Here is a 26008-nt window from a genome sequence, read left to right on the forward strand (position 1 = left end):
TCTTACCCATTCATTTCATTGCTCATATCAAGTTTTATTTCTTCTGTGAGAGATTAAACATGACAGTTCCACTTGGAAGTACTATCTTTTTCCCAGACACCTATGAGAACCTACTATTGACACCACTCCTTGCAATGGAGTACATGCTACTTTGCATTATTAGTGTGTTTATGTCTATCTCCATCACTCTGACTAGAGAGCCGCTCCAGGACACGGACTGTGTCTTACACATCTTTGTTCCCCATAGTGTCTCACATACAGAAGATTTTTACAAGTTTGCCAAATGAGTATTTTGGGCTCCCATCAGGGATCACTCCCAGGAACCTCGAATTTAGAATATCTCTGTTCTGATCTATTCATTACTTTTTAACGAGGAATGTAAATCTTACAGAAAATAGGTTGAAGTTATCCTAAATTCAGGTTGGTTTCCAATACTAGTGTTCACGGTGGGAGGGTGCTGTCAGTGAGACTTCATAATTACTACTGAACACTCAGCTCTTCCCTTAAATGACTTTTCCTCTCCCCTCCCCCTACCTACCAGGAAACTGCCACTCCCCTTGTTGATTTTCACGATGCCTCTTTGGTAGAGAAACACTGTTGACACATTCAGATGTGACTGGATTCTTTTAGTGAAATATTAAAATTTACAAAATAGTAAAAAAAAAACTTGTGACTAAATCCCTCTAGGGAAAATTCATTATTGCCCTTAAGATTACAGTAAGATTCTACCAGGACTCCTGGCCTGGAACACAGTATAAAGTGAATTAAGAATAATGGGATTGTGAAAATGGCAATGGTTAGATCAGTATGCTGCCATATGCAAATAAAAAGAAAATACACAACTATGTGCTTACATGTACAAAGACTATGTCTGGAAAGAATATATGAAACTGGTAAGAATGGATGAATCTAGAAAGAGGGGAGCATGGGACCAAGGGATGTCTAGGAGTAAGAGAATTACTTTGGTATGCTCCCTTATACGGTTTGAATGCTCACCATATTTACCTCTATTTTCAAATAAAAATTTAGAAATGATGGCATTGCTTCATTATTGCTTCCAACCCCACAAGAAACTTGTTAGGCAAAGCTATGACATGGAATTACTCTGTTTAACGGCTCCACTATGGTATCATACCTTTCTCCTTCTAGCCTCCCATCCTCCAACGCCCAATGCAATGCTTAAGAATTTTGCATGACCTTAAGATTATTATATTTTATTTATTTACTTATTTAAGATAGGCACCTGAGCTAACAACTGTTGCCAATCTTTTTTTTTCTTTCTGCTTTTTCTCCCAAAATCCCCCCAGTAAATAGCTGTATATATTAGTTGTGGCTCCTTCTAGTTGTGGCATGTGGGACGCCACCTCAGCGTGGCCTAATGAGTGGTGCCATATCTGCGTCCAGGATCCAAACCGGCGAAACCTGGGGCCGCCGAAGCGGAGCACACAAACTCAACCACTTGGCCAAGTGGCCGGTCAAAGATTACTATATTTAAATAAGACACTAGGTTCATACATTCAACCAGTGGTTTTCATCAATATAATATGGTAGTGGAGGTGGGCTGGAGGTAGAGCTATGTCATTCAGAATTGATACAACCATTACAACCACCATTACTGACATTGACAGTGTTTACTACATGGATTACACTGCTCTAAGGGCTTTACATAAGAAAATTCAATAATTTCTCACAACCACCTCACTGGTAGGTACTATTATTTACAGATGAGGAAACAAAGGCGCAGAGAAGCTAAATAATTTGCCCAGGGTCACACAACAGGTAAGAGGCAAGACTGAGATGGGCAGCCAGGGCAATATTGCCTCAATACCACCTATAATAAGAGAACTTAGAAAGACATCAACTTGATATTATCTTAAAGAAGAATTTCCGTTACAATTGCTCTCATCATGGTTTACCAAGAAAGTCAAAAGTCTTAAAATGAGTTCCTTAGGAGTATTTTCTTCCCACAAATATTCAGTGTGCAAGGTCTACATACATTCTAAAACTACTATGTTATATATCTGCTGCTCTCACCTAACCAGTCAGTGTTCAAGCGTGGTGGCAAATACTTCAGGTTTGCATTCGCACAGCAGTCTCTCAATGTTTCCCAACAGGAAAATATGACAAAAATATTCCGAGGACCAATTTCCAACTGGTGAAACAACTTCAGTGAAAATGCAAACGCAGCAATGCAACATAACTGAGATGCATGTAAAAATCCTGAGAGGCGGCTGAAAAGTCAGAGACAAAGATATTGAGACCAGATACAAATCACGTCCACATGTAAGAAAAAAAGAGTCATGTCAGGGCAACAAGGCACACGAAAGTGTCTGAAAAGATAATGCTAAAAACAACAAAATAAAGACTGGCTACCAGGTCATGCACAAACACACAACACATTATACTTTTATTTCCTGCATAGTCACTGAGTCTTATTGAGGTCAAAGTTTTATAAACACTTAGTTGGTTCATTGTACAACTACGCATTGAGTTAAGTCCAACTTAATCAGCCTGGGACCTTGGTTCCAAATTTTTCTAAAGAATATGCCCTAACATTGCTTCTGTTCTTTTCTGCAACCATGACATAACTAGTATAAATGGTCGTAATTCTAAACAAAGTTTTGCCAAAATTCTAATGAAACAAAATTTACCTCAAACACAGGTTTTAAGAAATACAGGCTTTAGGGGCTGGCCCCGTGGCCGAGTGGTCAAGTTCGTGCGCTCTGCTGCAGGCGGCCCAGTGTTTCGTTGGTTCGAATCCTGAGCGCGGACATGGCACTGCTCATCAAGCCACGCTGAGGCAGTGTCCGACATGCCACAGCTGGAAGGACCCACAACTAAGAATATACAACTTTGTGCTGGGGGGCTTTGGGGAGAAAAAAAAAATAAAAAAAATAAAAATCTTTAAAAAAAACAACCCTCTCAACTTAAAAAAAAAAAAAAGAAATACAGGCTTTAAAAGAATGTTAAACTTTGCTTCTTTTTAAGGAGAGGAGAAGAATCTTAAGGCTATTCAGGAGGAAACAGTTTAAAAGGTCAATTAGTCATATAAAAAGTAAATGGATGTGGGCTGGCCCGGTGGTGCAGCGGTTAAGTTTGCACGTTCTGCTTTGGTGGCCTGGGGTTCACCAGTTCGGATCCTGGGTGTGGACATGGCACCTCTGGGCAAGCCATGCTGTGGCAGGCGTCCCGCATATAAAGTAGAGGAAGATGGGCGTGGATTTTAGCTCAGGGTCAATCTTCCTCAGCAAAAAGAGGAGGATTGGTGGAAGATGTTAGCTCAGGGCTAATCTTCCTCAAAAAAAAAGGGGAGGAAAAGTAAATGGATGAAATGGGTGAATTTTATACGTAAAATACGCCTCAATAAAGTTGCTAAAAAAAAGTAAATAGATGGAGAATTTCTGGTATTTTCCCCTTTTACTGTTCATCATCCAAGACAAATACTGGAGGCAGAGTGTCACAAACTTCAATGCTTAAAGGGATCAGACAAAAGAAGGAAAACTTATGCCCCCAAATCTAAGGTGGACAGCCACTGGCTGGCTCCAATGGATTGTCATACAAAAAGGTATACCTAGTGATTGCAGATTTTCTAATTTTTCAAAAGAAGTGGAAATACAGATTTTCGTGAATTAAAACAGCAGCAGCACTGTGTGAGTCACAGAGAACGCCTTAATAGATCAAATCGACCCCAGGCCACCATTTTGCAGCCTGAGCAGAAGAATCCCTTGGATACACTGTCTTTGTTCTTTTGTGTTTAAGATATACCTTACAACGCAAAGCTTAAAAATATATAGGAAAATAAATTCTGAAAAACAATACCTTATGTAAGAAAACCTTGATGGGCCAAGAAAAGCTTTCCTAATGAATAAGCTTAGCTTTCTTTGTGAGTCAAATAGCAGGCAAATTTATAATGATTTCAAAGAAAGTGATATAGTAACTTGGATCTGAAGTAAGATTCTGGACCCCAAAAGCTGACACTGCAAAGTAAATAACAGTCGGAGCCAAGAACGGTCCCCCGCCCAGCGGATCCGATCTACCGCCCAGCACCCTGCTTTAGGGGCTGACTACGAAAACACCGGTTCTCAAAGTCAGTGAGCGAGCAAAGTTATTCTTATAATAAAATAATTATTTTAATGACGTATTTGAAATAATTTTAAACATCTGATCAATAAGATTATACACAAATATGGGAGTATGCTGCACTTTACAAAAAATAAAGCTAAGCATTTAAATATACAAAAACAACTGTAGGTATAGATCTCTTCTTAAAGTACTCCTTTAACATGTACATAATTTATAGCATTTTACATCATAACTTGCTGAAACAAAAAGTGTGGCCAATTTAAAACTTCCTACAGTACACAGCATGGCCATAAGAGTCCCAACGGGAAGAACAGGATGAAGAGTAACCTACGCGAGGTGTTTCTTTTCCCCTGAATTCTTTTTCTGAGAAGCACAGCTTTCCCATTTTCTTTTTTTAAACCTTCTTGGAGGATTTCCTCATTCTTTCTGAATGTGATTCTAACTATAGCTACTATTTTTCACCACTACATGCCACAAAGGTAGAACTTAAAAAAAAAAGAATGTTTGCTTTGCAAAACATCAGCTTCCTCCTCAGATGAATATATAAGATGCTTCTCATAATATAGTTAGAGCCAAGTTCCAAGAGTGAGATGCTGACATTATCTTTTGAGAAGAGAATCTGAAATGGAGTCCTGGTGTTAAAAATTTCTAATCATCAATTAGGATTTTTTAAATGCAACGAGATGTTTAAAACTTAGGGTAACTAAAAGATTTTATAAAACTATCCTTCTTGATTTTTAAAACAATACACAAAACAAACAATAACTTCTTCCTTTGAAATACTGTAATTTGGACATGTTTGAGACCTTTTCCCTTTTGGTCGGGCTATGATTTCTTTCCTGTCAACAAAACATGCGCCAGTTGCTGTGCAGCTGCAGGCCCAGCACTGCCCCCCTCCGGCAGACGCAGCACACTCCCTGTCTTAGGATTTCGTTTTCACTCTCCCCTCATCAGTTTGAGCGCAATGCCCCATCCTCCCTTCCACTGCTTTCTACCTCTCCTGTTTCCAACAAGGTGTGTCAGCAGCAGTTTCCCTCACAAGAAGTCCCCTCACTCAGCATCAGAAGCAGCATATGTCTGGTGATAGGAACCAGAGGATAGCAACCTCAAGCAAAAACTATCCCCATTTGTCTCAGTTTTGACAACACTGGGACTCAGTCAACCAAAGTCACCACAGCCCCTACTCTGGTTGGTACCTTCAACTACAGAAGGTGACTGCCATAACGAGCTAAGTAGCTTCTGATTCCAGCCCAGAACACCTACCACCTTGAGACAGGGTCAGTACAGGGTGAAATACAGTTTCCTTGGGAAGTAGTGACCTTTCCTTTCTTTCCCTTGCATCTCCGTGCAGGCTGTCTTAGATAAAGACACCTCACTGTTCACAGCTTGGCACATGAAGCAGGCAGGGACAAACAGGGCCTTAACCGGCTGTAATTCAGTGTACAAGCAGGCCATGCCTACTTCTGGGTAAACTGTATTTCAGACCCAAGATTCAGAAGACAAGGCTGAATTCCAGTCAGTAAGAACCCCATGGGATGTATAAGCAAGATTTAATAAAAGTTCACAACTGTAAACAATGGTCTTCCCTACTGGTGATTATTTTCCAGAAACTGAAATTTCAGGACAGTGCAATAATGCTCTTTAGGTCTTCTTTGGCAGTAAACAGCAAGGATCTGGATGGAGAATGGAGTGGTCACTTTAGAAGGGCAAGGTATAGAGCTCGAGAGTACTTCATCTCCTTTTCCTGTTCCATGCAGAATATCAAGTCTCTAAGGCAGATCCTCGTGATTCTTGGACGAAGCATCTGTTTGGTGGCTGTCAGGCTGGATGTCCCAGAAGCAAGAAGGTTGTCTTTTAAGCCCTAAACAGAATAAAGGAGGAAACAAGTTTAAAATAAGCAATCTTTCATAAAGGGAAAGCCTGCCAATTCAGCATGTAAGAGGTCTCAACCTCTGGCCACTGCCTTAGGTGCTGGAGATAATACGCAGTCATGCATGGCTTAACCACGGGACTCGTTCTCAGAACCGCATCACAGGCGATGTCGTGGTTGTGTCAACGTCATAGAGTGTACTGAAGGAGAACAAAATTTGCCACCCCAAAATGTGTCTCTTTAACATGAGGATTATTTTAGGTTAATTATTTTTAAGAAATAAAAGACTCAGCAAGTTTTCCTTGTTACATCCCCTTTAACTGCATAAAAGAATTCAGATTAAAAAACCTGTCTCATGAAGAGAGCTATCACCTTAGCATAACATGAACTAGGTGGTCGATGGGGGAACCTAGAGAAGCCTGTTTGTTAGGCTCCCCTCTGTGTTCTTCTGTTTCTGTGTGGCCAAACACCTGTTTTCCGTACCTTTGCTCCTCTTTACCTACCTGTGAATCACCTTCCTTCCCTTTGAAGTCCCTGACTCTCCCCACCCTCAATGTCTTCTTTTGTCTTTAGCTGAGGAGGGTATTCGAGGTGAGGGTTTCAGTCATTTTGGTGAGTCACTCGGTTTTCCTAGGTTTCTCCCATGGATATATACACGTTCCTAAACTTTTTTTTTCCTCCTGTTAAACTGTCTCACGTCAATTTAATTCTTAGACTAGCCAGAGAACCTAGAAGGGTAAAGAAAAATTTCTTCCTCTCCTATAGTACTTACACAAACCTAGATGGTACAGCCTACCACACACCTAGGCTATATGGTACTAATCTTGTGGGACCACTGTCGTTATATGTGGTCTGTCGTTGACTGAAATCTCACTATGTAGCACATAACTGTAACAATGCAGGCTCAACTCTGTCCCCCAGCAGTCCAGTCTCTTGGGGAAGGCCAACTGCCACCACACCTAGTTCATGACCTCATTCATTCTTTCTCTCACCTGGACCATGGCCCGTAGCTTCTTAACTGATTTCTCCACTTCGAGGCTCTACTTCACTTCATTCTTTGCTGCACATTGCAGGCCAGACTCCTCTCTTTAAAAGTCTTAGACAAAACTTTTGGGATTGATGGATGTTGGTCATTATTTTGATGGTGGTGATGATTTCATAGGTGTATGTACATTATGTGAGATTGCACACTTTAAATGTGTGCAGTCTTTTGTATGTCAATTATAAAAACAAAACTAAAAGCCTTAGAGTGTTCAGATCTCACCACTCCATGGTTCAAAAATCTTCCAACGCTCCTCATCGCCCAGAGCAGCAACTTGAGCACTTGTTATTTTTTGAGAGCTATGGTAAGCACCTTCCACACGTTATTTCTTTTTTCCCCACATTATCTCTTCCTTTTCACACAACATTATAGCAAGTTATATGGGTGCTGTCTCCATTTATCAAATGAGGAAACTGAGCTTAGATAGGTTAAGCAATAAGGTTACACAGCAAAATTGAGCTGGGACTCAATCTCTAATTTGATCTAAGGTGAGCGAGCTCTTAGTCGTTGTGCTACATTAGCCACCAGATCAGGCACAAACTCATCACCCGGCTTCCCTCCAGCTTTACTTCCCATTGCTCCTTTACAAGGCATTTTAACTATAGTCAATAAACAAAAGTCAGTAGAAGACATTCCAGACCAATCTACTTGTCTTTTTTTCCTTTTGCCGAGGAATATCAGCCATGAACTAACATCTTCCGCTATTTTTCAGTATGTGGGCCACCAGCACAGTATGGCTGTTAACAGAGTGATGTAGGTCCACACCCAGGAACCACACCTGGGCCACCAAGCAGAGCATGCTGAACTTAACCACTAGGCCACTGGGGCTGTCCCCCTCTACTTGGCTTTTCTTTTCTTTCTTTCTTTCTATCTATTTATTCATTTATTTATGAGGAAGACTGGCCCTGAGCTAACATCTGTCACCAATCCTCCTCTTTTTGCTTAAGGAAGATGGTCCCTGAGCTAATGTCCGTGCCGATCCTCCTCTACCTTGCATATGGGATGCCACCACAGCATGGCTTGATAAATGGTGTGTAGGTCTGCACCTGGGATCTGAACCTGCAAACCCCAGGCCACTGAAGCAGAGCACCTGAACTTCACCACTGCATCACTGGGCTGGCCTCTCTACTTGTCTGTTAAGACCCATTTCAAATGGGTCTATTTGCCCTCCTCACAAGGAATTTTTACTGTGGCAATTGCCTTACACCACATTACAGTAATCTGTATGTGCCATCACCACCCACAAGTACTCACTAGATCATAAACTTTCTGCGGACAGGGACTATCATTTCAATGTCTTCCATGGCTCAGCAGACTGCACAGAACCAAACAGATCATCAGCAAAATTTTCCGAAACGAATGTACTGGTTTAAAACAGAACAACCAATATGAGTTCTAAATGTCATTTAAAAATGAATGAAACCCAATACTCCCGTATTAAGACAGTTTCTAAATATCAATATGTCTATACACCACTATTTAAAAAAAAAAAAAAGATTGGAAGAAGAAATGAAAAATACAGACTTCTCAGACAGAATGTAATTTTGTAAAAATGAAATCCTTTATTCTCTCATTCTTTTTTACCAAACTTCATTTCAAAAACATCTTGATAGGCTTGGCAATTCACCTTTCTCCACCCAAAAAATGTATACAAGAGAAGATACTTACCTAACATAGGAAATAAATCTTCTGGTTCTGTTACTTTCCTTTTATAACCATCAAATTTTAGTTATTCCCTCTATATTTTTGTTTCTGTTTTTTCTGTTGTTATTGTTGATGGAGGGGATGGAAATCCTTCTTAAGGTCTCTAATACACTGAGGTCAAAACAAATCAACTTAATTGCCTATTCACAGAATGACCTCGGGGCACTTCATCTGATGGTCACACAAAATTTCCTTAAAAGATACTATTCAGGAGGCTGGTCCTGGGGCCTAGTGGTTAAGTTTGGTGTGCTCCACTTAGGTGGCCCAGGATGTTCCTGGGCGTAACCTATACCACTCGTCGGCAGCCATCCACATATAAACTAGAGGAAGACTGGCACGGATGTTAGCTCGGGGCGAATCTTCCTCTCCCCTCCAAAAAGGGGTATTATTCAGTTTTAGGGGGATATGATATCACAATCACATTTCTATATTCATTAGGTTAAACTCGTTCAAAGGTAACCATAGAATAAATTTTGGAAAGTCCAAATTTTAAAAAAGGACAAAAAGATTACTTGTGGCTGCATGCTGTCTGGCTACTTACCCTGGAGACCATCTACAGTATTGAGCCAGTAGCTCATCACTTCTGCAATGTTCTTGGTAATGAAGGCAATTTGTACAAATACAAGTGTCAGCCTCTGTCACTTTGCAGTCAAGCACCACATATCAATCTTCCCTATTAGTGTCACCACTCAGAGGTGGTGTAACTCAGAGGTAATCTTAACTGTTGTAAATTATCAACATCAAAATGTTTTCCTAAGATTTTTGCAGTCTAGGCTCAATTTTGCTGTGTGACCTTAAACAGGTTGCTTAACCTATCTAAGCTCAGTTTCCTCATTTGATAAATGGAGACAGCACCCATATAACTTGCTATAATGTTGTGTGAAAAGGAAGAGATAATGTGGGGAAAAAAGAAATAACGTGTGGAAGGTGTTTACCATAGCTCTCAAAAAATAACAAGTGCTCAAGTTGCTGCTCTGGGCGATGAGGAGCGTTGAAGATTTTTGAACCATGGAGTGGTGAGATCTGAACTCTGTAAGGCTTTTAGTTTTGTTTTTATAATTGACATACAAAAGACTGCACACATTTAAAGTGTGCAATCTCACATAATGTACATACACCTATGAAATCATCACCACCATCAAAATAATGACCACATTCATCAATCCCAACAACTCACCTTTGGAAAACTGTAATAAAAAGTATATATTAGGAAGAAAGTTAATAAAATGTGTCATAGGCGGTGAGTGGCAATTTTGTTGTATATAGGAGTCATCTATTTAAAACTATAGTACATTTAAGTAGAGGCACCTTTTTTTTTTTTAAGATTGGCTCCTGAGCTAACATCTGTAGCCAATCTTTTCTTTTTCTTTCTTCTCCCTAAAGCCCCCCAGTACATAGTTGTATATTCTAGTTGTAGGTCCTTCTGGTTGTGCTATGTGGGACACCGCATGGCCTGATGAGCGGTGCCATGTCCACGCCTAGGATCTGAACCAGCGAAACCCCCAGCTGCCAAAGCGGAGCATGAGAACTTAACCACTCAGCCCTGGGGCCGGCCCCTAAAAGCACTTTTCTTAGCCAAAAATCAGATATGCTAAAGCTGTATCTATATATGTTTACAAATGTTTCCTACCAAGAGTTTGTGTAAAATCAGTCATTTAGTGTTTTATATGAATTTTTAATTAAACGACTAGACGGATACAATAGGTCTTGGCAATTCCACTTCTATGTAAATACACAGAAATACGTCATATGTTCATCAAAAGACATGTAATGTCTGGCACTATATTCATAATAGCCCAAAAGTAGAAACAATCCAAATACCCATTAAGACTAGACTAGATGATAAATTGTGGAATATTCATACAAATGGAATACTACACAGCAATAAGAAACTGAGTAATATGGATGAATATCACAAAAATGTTACATGAGAGGATCCAGACACAAAAGAATACATTCATTTGATTCCATTTCTACAAAGTCAAAGCTATAGAGGTCAGGATAATGCCTTCCTTTGTGGGAAGGAGTAGTGACTAGAAGGGGCCCGAAGAGCTTTCTGAGGTTCGTGTGATGTTCTCTTTCTTGATCTAAGTACTGTCTACATGGGTGTGTTCATGCTGTGAAAATTCAGTGAGCTTATTATTTATGTAATTTTCTGCACCAATATTATACTTCAACAAAGAAGTTAAATTACTCCAAAAATCCCCTTGTCTAGGTAGGAAATAAAAAGGGGAGCAAACAGGGAAAAAGGCGAAAGAAAATAAAGCAAAACTGTTAAACAGAAAAAATTTAAGGAAACTGAATCATCTGGGTAGGGGACAAAAGGGTCACAGTTCATGTTTGTCATGTGACAAGCCTGAAGGATCCAGGGGAAAGAGCCATATTCCAGCTGCCAGCACAGGGTTGAAAAGGAGGTCATTCCAACAGGATGCAGCAGAAGGCCTGAGGCAATGTTATAAATGAAACAAACCCCAAGGGACACCCGGTAACCCAACAGAAATGTCTTTCATAATTCACAACTTTACAAAGGTGACAGCATCCTCTTACCCCAAATAGTGGCGGACTTAAAAAGTCACTCTTTCTTGAACCTGGATACAAACATCTATCATTTTAATTCCTATGCTTATGATTTGGGAATGTCCACAATCTGACTTGCCAGTTTCACAATGACCTGGTCAGAAATGAGCTACCTCTCAGTTATGCAAGGTAAAGAGCGTGGAATGTGCACGGAGAACTTAAAGCCATAAACACTCAAACCTGCCTTCTCACCACGAGTTTTAATTTTCTTCCACCTCAGCAAGTCCTTTCCCCAAAGATGCCTAGGACTGATTTCTGGTCACATTACACTGTCAATGCCAAAGAACACTAATGCAGTTAAGAGAACAGAATTTGTAAGAAGAAAAAAGACTCATGACAATTTACTACTTATTTCTGAAATAGAAGGTTTTCCCAAGTCATCTTTCTACATGAGGACATTCCTTAATCTGGATTCTTCACCTGGGTGAAAAGAAAGTTAAAACAGAAGATGAAGTTCAATGAAGATGAAAGAAATAATTCACTTACCAAGTACACAACAGATGTTCTCGGAGGCGTAATCAAACAGAAATGTTAACACGCTCTAACACTGCCAGGTCAATTAAGTTAGCCTTCATTAATTTCTTCGATTATATCACTAAACAAAGTTTCTTATTTTTACAACAAAACTCTTCTGCTCTAATAAGAAAAAAAGATTTCTAATAAGAAAAAAACCCCGTCACTTACCAATTTCAGAGAAATAACATCGTTTTAAGAATGACACTAAGTAATTAAAAATAACCCGTTATCCAAATTTTTATTCCCTCAATTTAATAAAGTGAGTGCTCCGAAGTAGAACCTTTAAAAGCTTCTCTACTTCTTTTTCCACATGTCCTTAAATTATATTACTGCTATACTAACCGAGATGCAGAAATAACATCTTTATGAGCCCAGGGGCTTCCTGCATCCTGCTGAGGTTCTCAGTGACTTCATGTGGGCCTCTGTTTCCAAGAGCCCCCATCCAAGGCAACTTAGCTTCATGCTAGCCCACGTGCTGACTCGGTTCAAAAGTTATCTGGGTTACTGGCACCCACAACGGGCAAGAACTGTGTTGGGCAGCATAAGATATACAGGAAGACTGAACCATGGTGAATACCAGTTGTCTCCTCTAGAAGCAACCCCAGACAAATTACTTAACTTCTCTGTGCCCTCAGGTTCCTAATCTACAAAATAGGGATAGTAACAGTAATTATCTCATAGGGTTGGCTTGAGGGTTAAATGAGAACAATGCCTGGTACACAGTACACACTATAAATGTTGGTCATTGTTATGATAAATTAATTCATTAGTCAGTTGGGAGGCAGTGAAGGTGTATAAATAGAAAACAGTATAATCCTAGTTCCAGACCTTTCTTTCCATCCTCTAGTTAAAATAAATTTCCCTGCCTATGTCCTATTCTCTTAAGTCCCAGCTAACTTAAAGAAATAATTTGTCCAGGGCCGGCATGGTGGCGCAGCAGTTAAATGTGCACATTCCACTTCGGTGTCCTAGGGCTCGCGGGTTCGGATCCAGGGTGTGGACATGGCATTGCTTGGCAAGCCATGCTGTGGCAGGCATCCCACATATAAAGTAGAGGAAGATGGGCATGGATGTTAGCTCAGGGCCAGTCTTCCTCAGCAAAAAGAGGATTGGCAGCAGACCTTAGCTCAGGGCTAATCTTCCTCAAAAAAAAAAAAAAGACAATAAAAAAAGAAAGAAAGAATTTGTCCTCTCACACTTACCTTGTCCCTCCCAATAAAATTTCTGAATTTCAGTGGAGCTTTGAATGCCTACAGCTAAAGAGTAAACCAATGGGCATTTCAGACGTGGCAGGTGGATGAAAGATATATCCTGGGACAGAAAGTTTCTCATAGGCTCCTCCAGTCAAACAGTGGAGGAGCCTGCTACTTTACAGAACCAACCCAGCTTAACAATACTGTCTCTAGAAGGTAATGCCAGCTTCTTCCATTGTATTCTCTGAATCATAAGACTAAAAAACCACAAATGTGTTCCCGAATCTTAACAGTGAACTAGAAACAAAAACTGTATATATTTAATAGAGAGAGGCAAAGATTCATTACATTTCTCAGACTTGCTAACTGATTTTATCCTAACCCCATGCTACCACGGCAGCTCGTAAGGGATGACTCAAGTCTTAAACTTTACGGAGGAAATAAGGACTAGTCATGGGGAACAGGAGGTAAAATGAAGAATTAGCTCCAGAACAAAAACGGAACATTTTATAAGTCTTGGAAGCAAGGATAAGTAAAAGTATCCTGGATGCCTGCCCTTGTGTAACAGGAACGCTGAAAATCTCTATTCAAGACCTAAGCTTCTGGGCCTTAAGGGCAACACAGAGCAGAAAATACTGAGCTTCAAGATTCACTGCCCTCTGCTGGTCAACAAGCAGAACTTCTGAAGCAATAGTTCACCTTTACCACCTTCATTTTATTCCTTTGAGTTATTTCAGAATATTGTCAACCCCGCACATTAACTTCTGCCCCAGAATTTTGTTACTTTTAAGTACGTGTGTTTCAACAGTCTTTTATAGAAGTAATATGTCTAAACAGATCGATGTGACATGTAATCACAGGTTTTGAGTTCTAATCTGGTTGTGTAATTATGAGAGCTATAAAGGTAATACTGGTGTGTCCTGTGCTAATGACAATCCACCATCTTTATCTCCAAAAGAATGTTTTCTTAAATGCCAGACCTTATTGTTCAATTTCCTAATGAAGTCTCCAATTGAATGTCTCCTAAATTCGATATGTTTCAAATCATCATTTCTTCCCTTTCTCCTCTTCTCTTATTTAAAGTAATATCATTCACTTTCAATGCCCAAGACAGAAAACTGGGTGTCATTTTCATCCCTTTATTCCTCTACATTCCATCTGTCACTTCTTATCAGTTCTACCTCCTTAACAGTTTCCAAATCATTTACTTCTTTCTACATTTTAACCCCCTTTATCTTCTGCCTGGATTACTTCAACAATCTTCTAAGAAACCTCTCAATTTCCAGTATTAGTATTGCTCACACTGCAGTGAGAATGATCTTTCTAAAGCAATAAATAATCTGGTAATACTGTTTTCCTGCTTAAAGTGCTCCAATGGCTAAAAATCTCCTGCTGGACCCAGTCCAAGTGTCCAAGCACGGCACACACAGTCATCCACGAGGGTACCAAAGCGTCTCCCCAGTCTCCTCTCTCATTCCTTTCTTCCTGTCCCAAAGGACTGAGCATGCCACAGAATATTTTTTTCCGCTTTGCTCCAGACAGTTAATTCTCCCCTCCTGGAATTCCTTCTCCAATCTCTCTGTCCTATCCTTGTATCACATCACTTGACTAAGTTGTTTAAGATTCAACTCAGGTAGCATGTTTCCCCAATGTTACAAACACAAACTCATCCAGGTCTAGACGAGGCACAACTCCGGTGTACTTCAGCAGTAGTCTGTACTCTACTCTACCTCACATGTACTCACGCAGCGCAACTACCTCTAACTTTCTCACTTGCTCCAAGGGAAGGATTTTGTACCTATGAATATTTTATATAGTGTTTGGCACTTAGCTGGTATCCAACCAACATGTGTAGTGTGATCTGTGTCTAGTGTCAGCCAATAATATCACTTATATTAATGAACAAACAATGAAAATGAGCCATCTTATGGCTTTGGACCTTTTAAATCAAGACCCTGCTGTCATTGTTAGCTTTAAGCCAAAGAAATTTGGGAGAAAAATATAAAGGTCAAGTCCTCTGATGGCTTGTTCATAAGCATTACTCAGCCCTTTAACAACTTATCTCACCTGCTCATCCTCACCCCACTGCCACCACATGGCATTTACTCAAAAGGCTGTTTTTCCGCCACTCTCTCCGAACAGCGAGAAAGTGCTTCAGCCAACCAAATAATGCAACACACAAGAACAGCAAATAACCAAGTAAACAGTCAACTCTGAAAAGCATGTTGACAGCAAGTTGAAAAGCCCATGCCAGGACTTTCCTCTTTATACTATAATTATTTTCTTGAACCTTTAATTAAGACATAGAGTCCTCCAAAAACTCAAGTAAACAATATCCAGAGACAAGTTATATCTATTATTTTATGAAAACTTCTTCAAAGGAACACCAGGTTTTCTTTTTCTGTCAGAACCAGCAATGATTTAATCCTTGCAGGATTGTGAATGTTAAAAAAAGCTACAATATCAGAAAGGGTTGCTGTGCCTCACAACTAAAAGTAGATTTACCAATCCACTCAAGTGTATCAATAATAGCTTTGTTTAAAAGAGCTGGTTCTTTGGGAAGATAAGTAAAATTGACAAACCTTAGTCAGACTTGCAAAGAAAAAAAGAGAGAAAGCTCAGAGAAATAAAATTAGAAACAAAAGAGGAGAAATAACAACGGATACCACAGAAATACAACGGATTATAAGAGAATACTATGAAAAACCATATGCCAAGAAAATGAACAATCTAGAGGAAATGGATAAATTCTTAGACTCTTACAACCTCCCAAAGCTGAATCAAGAAGAAATAGAGAATCTGAATAGAACAATCACAAGGAAAGAGATTGAAACAGTATTCAAAAACATCCCAAAGAATAAAAGCCCAGGACCAGAGGGCTTCTCTGGAGAATTCTACCGAACTTTCAGAGAGGATCTAATACCTATCCTTCTCAAGCTAGTCCAAAAAATTAGGGAAGATGGAATGCTTCCTAACACACTCTATAAGGTGAACATCACTCTGATACCAAAGCCTGACGAGGACAACACAAAAAAGAAAAACTACAGGCCAATATTGCTGATGAACATAGATGCAAAAATCCTCAACAAAATTTTGGCAACCCAAATACAGCAATACATCAAAAAATAATCCATCATGATCAAGTGGGATTCACAGGAGGGACACAGGGATGGTTCAACATCCACAAATCAATTAATGTGATACATCACATCAACAAAATGCGAAATAAAAACCACATGATCATCCCAATAGATGCAGAGTAAGCATTCGACAGGATCCAACAGCCATTTATGATAAAAACTCTTAACAAAATGGGGATAGGAGAAAATTACCTCAACATAATAAAGGCCATATATGACAAACCCACAGCCAATATCATACTCAATGGGCAAAAACTGAAAGCCTTCCTTCGGAGAACAGGAACAAGACAAGGGTGCCCACTCTTGCCACTCTTATTCAACATAGTTTTGGCCAGAGCAATTAGGCAAGAGAAAGGAATAAAAAGAATCCAAATAGGGAGTGAAGAAGTGAAACTCTCACTGTTTGCAGACAACATGATCTTATATATAGAAAACCCTAAAGAAACCAGAGGAAAACTATTAGAAATAATTAACAACTGCAGTAATGTTATGGGGTACAAAATCAACTTACGAAAATCAGTTGCATTTCTGTACTCTAATAACGACCTTACAGAAAGAGAACTCCAGAATACAAATCCTTTTACAATGGCAAAAAAAAGAATAAAGTACCTAGGAATAAATTTAAATAAGGAGGCAAAGGATTTATCCAATGAAAACTATTAAGACATTATTGAAAGAAATAGATAATGACATAAAGAGATGGAAAGAGATTCTATGCACATGGATTAGAAAAATAAACATAGTTAAAATGTCCATATTACCTAAAGCAATCTACAGATTCAATGCAATCTCAATCAGAATCCCAATGACATTCTTCACGGAAATAGAGCAAAGAATCCTAAACTCCATATGGGGCAAACCAAGACCCGAACTGCTAAAGCAATACTGAGAAAAAAGAACGAAGCTGGTGGCATCACAATCCCTGACTTCAAAATGTACTACAAAGCTATAGTGATCAAAACAGCATGGTACTGGTACAAAAACAGACACACAGATCAACAGAACAGAACCGAAAGCCTAGAAATAAAACTGCACATATATGGACAGCTAATCTTCAACAAAGGTGTCAAGAACATACAATGGAGAAAAGACAGTCTCTTCAACAAATGGTGTGAGGAAAACTGGACAGCCACATGCAAAAGAATCAAAGTAGACCATTATCTCACGCCATACACAAAAATAAACTCACAATGGATCAAAGACTTGAAGATAAGTCCTGAAACCACAAAACTCCTGGAAGATAATATAGGTAGTACACTCTTTGACACTGAACTTAAAAGGATCTTTTCGAATACTATGTCTTCTCAGACAAGGGAAACAAAACAAAAAAGAAACAAGTGGGAGTTCACCAGACTAATGAGCTTCTGCAAGGCAAAAGAAACTAGGATCAAAACCAATTTCACCAATTAGGAGAAAATTTTTTGCAAATCATATATCTGATAAGGGGTTAATCACCATAATATATAAGGAACTCATACAACTAAACAACAAAAAAACAAACAGTCCGATCAGAAAATGGGCAGAGGATACAGACAGACATTTTTCCAAAGAAGGTACACAGATGGCCAATAAACACATGAAAAGATGTTCAACATCACTAATCATCAGGGCAATGCAAATCAAAACTACACTAAGATATCACCTTATGCCTGTTAAAATGGCTATAATCACTAAGACTAAGAATAACAAATGTTGGAGAAGGTGGGGAGAGAAGGGCATCCTCATACACTGCTGGTGGAAAAGCAAACTGGTGCAGCCACTATGGAAAACAGTATGCAGATTCCTCAAAAAACTAAAAATAGAACTACCATATGACCCAGCTATCCCACTACTGGGTATCTACCGAAACAACTTGAAATCAACAATCCAAAGTAACATATGTACCCCTACGTTTATCGCAGCACTATCCACAATAGCCAAGACATGGAAACTATCCAAGCGCCCATCAACTGATGATTGGATAAAGAAGATGTGGTATACACATACAATGGAATACTACTCAACCAGAAAAAAAGACAAATTCCTCCCATTTGCAACAATATGGAAAGACTTGGAGGGAACTATGCTTAGTGAAATGAGAAAGACAAACATCAGATGATATCACTCCTATGTGGAATATAAACAAACACATGGACAAAGAAAAGAGTTCAGTGGTTACCAGGAGAAGGGGAGTGGGAGAGTGGGCCCAGGGGGTGAAGGGGAGCACCTATGTGGTGACAGACAAGAAATAATGTACAACTGAAATTTCACAATGATGTAAACTATTACGAACTCAAATTTTTCAACAAAAAATAAATAAGTAATAGCTTTGTTTAAAACTCTGGTAAGAACAGAGTTGGTGAACTGCATATCAACTGATGGAAAATGATACTAGAGGGCCAGCCCTTGTGGCCTAGTGGTTAAGTTTGGTGCACTCTACTTCAACGGCCATGGTTCAGTTCCCAGGCACAGACCTATACCACTCGCCTGTCAGTGGCCATGCTGTGGCAGTGGCTCACATACAAAAAGAGGAAGATTGGCAGGGGATGTCAGTTTAGGGTGAATCTTCCTTAGCAAGAAAAAAAAAGAAAGAAAGAAAATGATAGTAGAAAGAAATATGAATTTACGGGAAAATGGAAGAGTCCTCAAAATGGTAAATATAAAAGAACAATTTTTATTTTCATAAATTCGTTAAAAGATATATGACCAAGTAATAATAATGTACTATGGAGGTCAAAACATGTAGGAGTAAAACAAGTGACAACAATAGCACAAAGGATGGGAGGGATTGTGTAATGGAATTATAAGGTTAAAAGGGTTTTATTTTATATGTGAAGTGGTATTAATTCAGGCTGAGTGTAGTCAGTGAAGGATACATATTATACCTTTAAACAGATATATACAGCAACTATTAAAAAAAAATAAAAGAGGTATAGTTAAAAAGCCAACGGAGGATACAGAACAACATACTAAAATACTACTTGATTAATTCAAAAGATGACAGGAAAGGAGAAACAAAAAAACAGTGGACAAACAGAAAATAAATAGCAAGATGGTAGACTCAAGTCCAATCACAGTTATATTAAATGTAAATGACTAAACAGTCCAAATAAGTTTTAGTTTGGATACAAACCCAAAACTCAACTGTATGCTATTCATCAGAGACAACTTTAAACAAAGACACAGATAGGCCGGAAGTAAAAGGATAGAGAAAAGATAAACCATTCAAATAGTAATAAGCATAAGAAAGCTGGTGTGGCTGTAACAATATGAAATAAAGCAGACTTTAAGACAAGGAATACGTCTAGAAATGAGGACAATTTCACAATGACAAAACAGGATAATTCATCAGAAAGACATAAAGTGTTTGTACCTTATACCAGACCATCAAATAAAAGAAGCAAAAATGGACATGAAGAAATAGACAAATGCATAACCATGGTTAAGGAAAAAAAAAAAAAAACAACTTACACACTTCCCTCAGTAACTTATGGGACAAGTAGCCAAAAAAATTAGCAAGGAAACACAAGACTTATAGACCCTACACTCAACACTGCAGAACACAGATCTTTCTCAAGTGCAGAGAGAATATTCATTAAGATAAACCATATGCTAGGACAGGGCTCAATAAATTTAAAAGGATTAAAATCATAGAATAAGTTCTCTGATCAGACTGAAAACACCAAATATCTGGAATTAAACAACACATTTCCAAATAGTCTGTAGGTCAAAAAAGATGCCAAAAGGGAAATTAGGAAATATTTTTTAACTTAATTATAATAACAACACAATATATCCAAAATACCCAAGTTTGTGGGAGTGGGGCTAAAGAGAAAAGCTAACAAAAATTTATAGCTTTAAGTGTTTACATTAGAAAAGTAAGGTATACCAAAGCTTCACCTTAAGAAGTTGCAAAAAGAAAATATTAAACTCAATGTAAGTAGAAGAAAGGAAATAATAGAAGTGGAAATCAATGAAATAGGAAAAGGACAAAAAATTTTGAAAAAATTGAAGCCATAAGTTAGTTTTTGGAAAAGATTAGTAAAACTTTTATCTAAACTGATCAAGAAAAGAGAGAGAAAGCACAAATTATCACTATCAGGAAAGAAAGAAAGGGTAACATCACTACAGACATTAAAAAGAAAACATGGTACAATTAATAATTTTATGTAAATGACTTCAACAACCCAGATGAGTGCAAAAATTCTTTAAGAAACACAACTTTCAAAAACTAACACAAAAGAAAGAGGATTGAGGTTTCTCCACATAGAGAACTCTAGGCTCAGGTGGCGTCACTGGTAAATTGTACAAAACATTTTAGGAGGATATAAGACCTATCTTACACAAACACTTTCAAAAAAATGAAGGAAGAGGGAACCCAAGCACAGCTCAAACCAAAACTAACAAGGACATTACAACCAAATAAAATTACAGACCAATATCTTTATGAACATAGACGCAAAAATACTCCACAAAATAAATGAATAGCAAACAGAATCCAGTAACATGTATAATCAATTTTATATTATGACCAAGTGGGATTTATCCAGAATTAAAAGATTGATTAAAATTTAAAATTCAGGGTGGCCCCGTGGCCGAGTGGTTAAGTTTGCACACTCTGCTGCAGGTGGCCCAGTGTTTCGTTGGTTCGAATCCTGGGCGTGGACATGGCACTGCTTATCAAACCACGCTGAGGCAGCGTCCTACATGCCACAACTAGAAGGACCCACAACGAAGAATATACAACTATGTACCGGGGGGCTTTGGGGAGAAAAAGGAAAAAAATAAAATCTTAAAAAAAAAAAAATTTTAAATTCAATATAAATTACCAAATTAAGAGAATAAAGGAGAAAACTCACATGATAACCAGATAAATAAATTCAGACAAGCCTTGACAAAATTCAACACCCACCATCATAAACGCTCTTAGTCAACTAGGAAGAGAAAAACCTCCTCTATGAAAAACCTAGAGCCAAAATCACACTTAAGGGTGAAATACTGAGTGCTTTTTCCTCCTAAGATGAGGAACAAGGCAAGGAAGTCTGCTCTCCCCACTTCTATTCAATGCAGTACTGGGGATGTTAGCCAGTGCTCTAAGGCAAAAAATAGATAAAAAACATAAAGATTGGAAAGAAAGAAGTACCCTATTTTCATTTGTAGGCAACACGACTGTTTAGCCAATCTTAAGGAACTGACACAAAAACGTACTAGAACAATTCAGTAAATTTAGCGGGTTGGAGGACACAAGATCGTTGTATTAGCAAAAAACAACTGGAAAGTATAATACTAAAAATACCATTTCAATAGCATCAAAAAATAATACCTATGTATGAAAGTAATGAAAGTTGTGAAAGACTTCTAAATGGAAAACTAAAACACTAGAGAGAAATTAAAGATGATAGAAGTAAATGGAGAGATATACAAAGCTCATATTGCCTCAATATTGTTAAGGTGTCAATTCTTAGCAAATTGATCTATAGATTCAATGCTATACTAACAAAAACAGCTATATGTTTTTGTAAGAATGATTAAGATGATTCTAAAATTCATACAAAACCAAAGAGGCCCCAGAAAACAATATTGAAAAGGGACAAAGTTGGAGGACTTCCACTATCTGATTTCCAAATTATTACAGTAATCAAGAGACTGTGGTATTGGCATAAGTATAGAAAAACAGATCAACAAAATAGAGTATGAATATATGCCCATATATACAGTTAACTAATTTTCAACACAAGTCATGAAAAGGTAATTCAATCAGGAAAGTCTTTTCAATAAATAGGATGGAGTAACAGGATATCTGTATATGAAAAAATTAACCTCAACTCCTACCTCACACCAGACACAAAAATTAAGTCAAGATGGATCAAACACTTAAGATTTAAAAGCTAATACTAGAAGCCTTCTAGGAAAAAATCTTCATAACTATGGGGTACACAAAATTTTCTGGATACAGAAAGCACTAACTATAAAAGATAAATTGGACTTTGTAAAAGTTAAAACCTTCTCTTCTTCCAAAAGGCACCATTATGAAAGTAAAAGCACACTGTTAAAGGGAGTATTAGAACGGTCTGACCATCTGAAAAACAATTTAGAGTCCCTTATAAAGTTAAACGTACATTTGTCCTATGATTCAACAGGTGCACTTCTAAATATTCACCTAAGAGAAATGACAACATATGTCCACAAAATGTCTTTCACAAAAATGTTCATAGCAGCTTTACCCATACTAGCCCAAAACTGGAAAGAACCCCAGTATCCAACAGATACACAAATTACGGAGCATTTGTAAAATGGAATACTACTCGGCACCAAAAAGGAATGTACTACTGATACGTGCAATGTGAATAAATCTCCAACACATAAATATTGAGTGAAACAATTTAGAAACAAGAGTATCTTACTGTACGATTCCCAATTGTACAAAGTTCTAAAACAAGCAAGACTAAGCCATTAACAGAAATTAGATCAGCAATTGTGGAGGGGGCTGCAGGTCGTAATGACTGAAAAGGCATGACAGAACTTTCTGGGGTCACAGAAATGTTTTATATTTTGATTTGCGATAGTGGTTACAATTCAAATCAGCATATTTTATTGTATATAAATTATACTTCAATCTAAAAACCAAAGGCAAAGTGTGTCTGAATTTTTAACTAAAAGTCATCCCTTACTCAAGACTTCCTCCAAAGGAAAACGGTGACTCTTCTCTACCGTCTGGTGAAGAGTTTGGGAAGCACTGTGATGTCAGAATTCTACATCCACAAATATTACGACAGGTACAAAGAAATGTTTATTCCGATATTATGTAGAAAGTTGTTTGTAGATAAAAAAGTTACTTGGAAGATATTCTAAGACCCAAGAATATGTTCAACTCAAGAGATTATAAATATTATTGAAATGCTTGAGAAATTTCTGTATCAGTGTTTCTCAGTGGGGTGTTATTAGAAGTCTGAGTAAGCTTGATTGGGGGGATCTGCTCCTCACATTGAACCATGTTTCGTATTGCTGGCTCCCAGCCAGCAAATGCCAGTAGCACAGCAGCAACTCTCAAGTCACTGTGTCAAAACAATAACTCTCCACACATTTCCAAACACCCCACAGGAGCAGGTACTGCCCCCAGTTGAGAATCACTAGTCTACAAGCTAATGGCCAAAAGCATTTGTAAGCAGCATGAAAAATCATCCAGTGAATAGACTTAATCTACTGTACGATTTTAATTCCAAAATTGATAATTTAACTAACGATTACCTTTATTTATTTAATCTTCAAAAGAAAAAAGTACATGCTTTCATGTGCGATATATATACGACTGATTTGGGAGGATGAGGAACAACTGATTTTGTTGAAATCTCTAATTAGGGAAACCAAATACAACCACAATGTCAACAGCACCAAACTATAACATAAGAAATAACATTAGAAATCAGACTATTGAGTGGAGTGATAAATCCACAAGATGATTTACCATGATCAGAACCCTATGAATGGCCCATTTCTGTGCAATAGTGGGCTTAAAAAAAAAATCAGGATACTCCCAAGGTGTTTTCTGTGGCAAAAAATTAGCAAACAACTAAAATCTCCTTAAATAACACATCCTAAGCTAAATCAGGCAGATACTAACTAATTTGCTTTATGGTTTCAATATTCAAACTTGCCTTTCATGCTGCAGTCAAAACATAACATAATCATTTAATGGTAAGAAAGGTTTGTTAGGCTACCAGCACTTTATTCATAAGTGCAAAGTTAAGAATGGACACTGAGGACAAGACTAAAGAATGGAAAAGGATACAAGGTTGCATACATGCCTGGTACTAAGAAGCAAAAGATGAATTAAATGGCACATGTTCCTATAACAAGAGACTGAAGTAGTAATCAAAAAACTCTTCCCAAAGAAAACTCCAGGACTAGACGGCTTCACTGGCAAAGTCTACCAAACACTTATAGAAGAATTAATACCAAATACTTCACAAACTCTTCCAAAAAAATAGAAAAGGAGGGAACACTTCCTAATCCATTCTACGAGACCAGTACTACCCTGCTACCAAAACCAAAGATATAGCAAGAAAAATACAGACCAATATCCTTTATGAATATAGATGCAAAAATCCTCAAGAAAATATTAGTAAACAGAATCTAGCAGCATATGAAAAGAACTATACATCAATGACAAAGTGGGATTTATCCCAGGAATGTACAGTTGGTTCAACATATGAAAATCAGGGCAATACACTTTATTAATAAAGGAAAAAAACACAGGATCATCTCAAAAGAGGCAGGAAAAACATTAGACAAAATCAACACCCTTTCATGATAAAAAACACTAAAAAACCTAGGAGTAGAACAGAATTTCCTCAACCTTATTAAGAGCATCTAGGAAAACTCCACAGCAACATCATACTCAATGGTGAAAAACTGAAATCTTTCCCTCTAAAATTAGGAACAAAAAGGATGTCTGCTTTCACCACTTCTATTCAACTTGTACTGAAGGTTCTAGCCAGGGCAATTAGGCAAGAAAATGAAAGAACAAGGAATCCAGAAATAAAAGGAAGAAGTAAAACTAACTCTAGTTGCACATATTATCTTATATATATAGAAAATTCTAAGGAATTCACAAAAAATTAGTAGAGCTAATAAACGAGTTCAGCAAAGTTGCAGTATACAAGATCAATATATAAAAATCAACTCTATTTCTATATGCCGGCAATAAGCAATCCAAAAATGAAATTAAGAAATCAATGCCATTTATAATAACATCAAAGAGAATAAAATACTTAGGAATAAATTTAACAAAATGAAGTGCAAGACTTGTATACTGAAAACTTCAAAACATTGTTGAAAGAACTTTAAAAAGACCAGATGGAACATCATATGTTCATGGATTGGAACACTTAACATTGTTGAGATGGCAATACTACTCAAATTGATCTATATTTTCAATAAATCCTTATCAAAATCCCAGCTGGCTTTTTTTTGCAGACACTGATGAGCTGATCCTAAAATATGCATGAAAATACATAGGGGATCCAGAATAGCCAAAACAATTGAAAACAAAGAATCAAAAAGGAGGAATCACACTTTCTGATTTCAAAACTTACTGCAAAACTACAGTAATCAAGACACTGTGGTAGTGGCATAAGACATAGACATATAGATCAAAAAAATAGAATTCTGAGCCCAGAAAGAAATCCACACATCTAATATTACTTTATTTTCAACAAGAGCGTGAAGACCATTCAACGGGGAAAGAACAGTCTTTTCCAAAAATTGTGTCAGGATAGCTGGATACCTACATGTAAAAGAATGAATTTGGATCCCCTACCTCATACCATATACAAAAATGAACTCAAAAAGGATCAAAGATGTAAATGTAAGAGCTTAAATTATAAAACTCTTAGAAGAAAACACAGGTATAAATCTCTGTGACATTGGCTTAGGCAATGATTTCTTAGATATGGCACCTAAAGCACAAGCAACCAAAGAAAAAAATAGATCAACTGGACTTCATTTCTACAAGTAGACATACGAATGACCAATAAGCACATGAAAAGATGTTCCACATCATTAGTCATTAGGGAAAAGTAAAACAAAATCAATGAGATACCACTTCACACCCACTAGGATAACTATAAAAGAAAATGGCAATAACAAGTGTTGATGAGGATGTGGAGAAATTGGAACCCTCATGCACTGTGAGCAAGAATGTAAAACGGTGCAGCTGCTATGGAAAGCAGTTTGGCAGTTGCTCAAAAAGTCAAGAGTTACCATACACGGCCCAGCAATTACACTCCTAGGGATACACCCAAGAGAAACGAAAATACATGTCCACACAAAAACTTTAAATGAATGTTCATGGCAGCCTTACTCATAATAGCCAAGTATATAAATAATCAAATGTCCACCAGCT

At 37.8% G+C, this 26008-nt stretch overlaps 1 protein-coding gene across 1 annotated transcript in view; it reads right to left on the reverse strand.

Annotated features, from left to right (window-relative positions):
- Window positions 1-4141: 4141 nt before the first annotated feature.
- TAF4B (TATA-box binding protein associated factor 4b) overlaps window positions 4142-26008 on the reverse strand; it is a 134992-nt gene continuing 113125 nt past the window's right edge. The window contains exon 15 of the mRNA XM_046670814.1: window positions 4142-5944. Within this exon, the coding sequence (XP_046526770.1) occupies window positions 5777-5944 (168 nt within the window). The 3' untranslated portion in view covers window positions 4142-5776. The remainder of the gene's footprint in view (window positions 5945-26008) is intronic.

The sequence above is a fragment of the Equus quagga genome, chromosome 9 (genome assembly GCF_021613505.1).
Source record: "Equus quagga isolate Etosha38 chromosome 9, UCLA_HA_Equagga_1.0, whole genome shotgun sequence".
Taxonomy (NCBI): domain Eukaryota; kingdom Metazoa; phylum Chordata; class Mammalia; order Perissodactyla; family Equidae; genus Equus; species Equus quagga.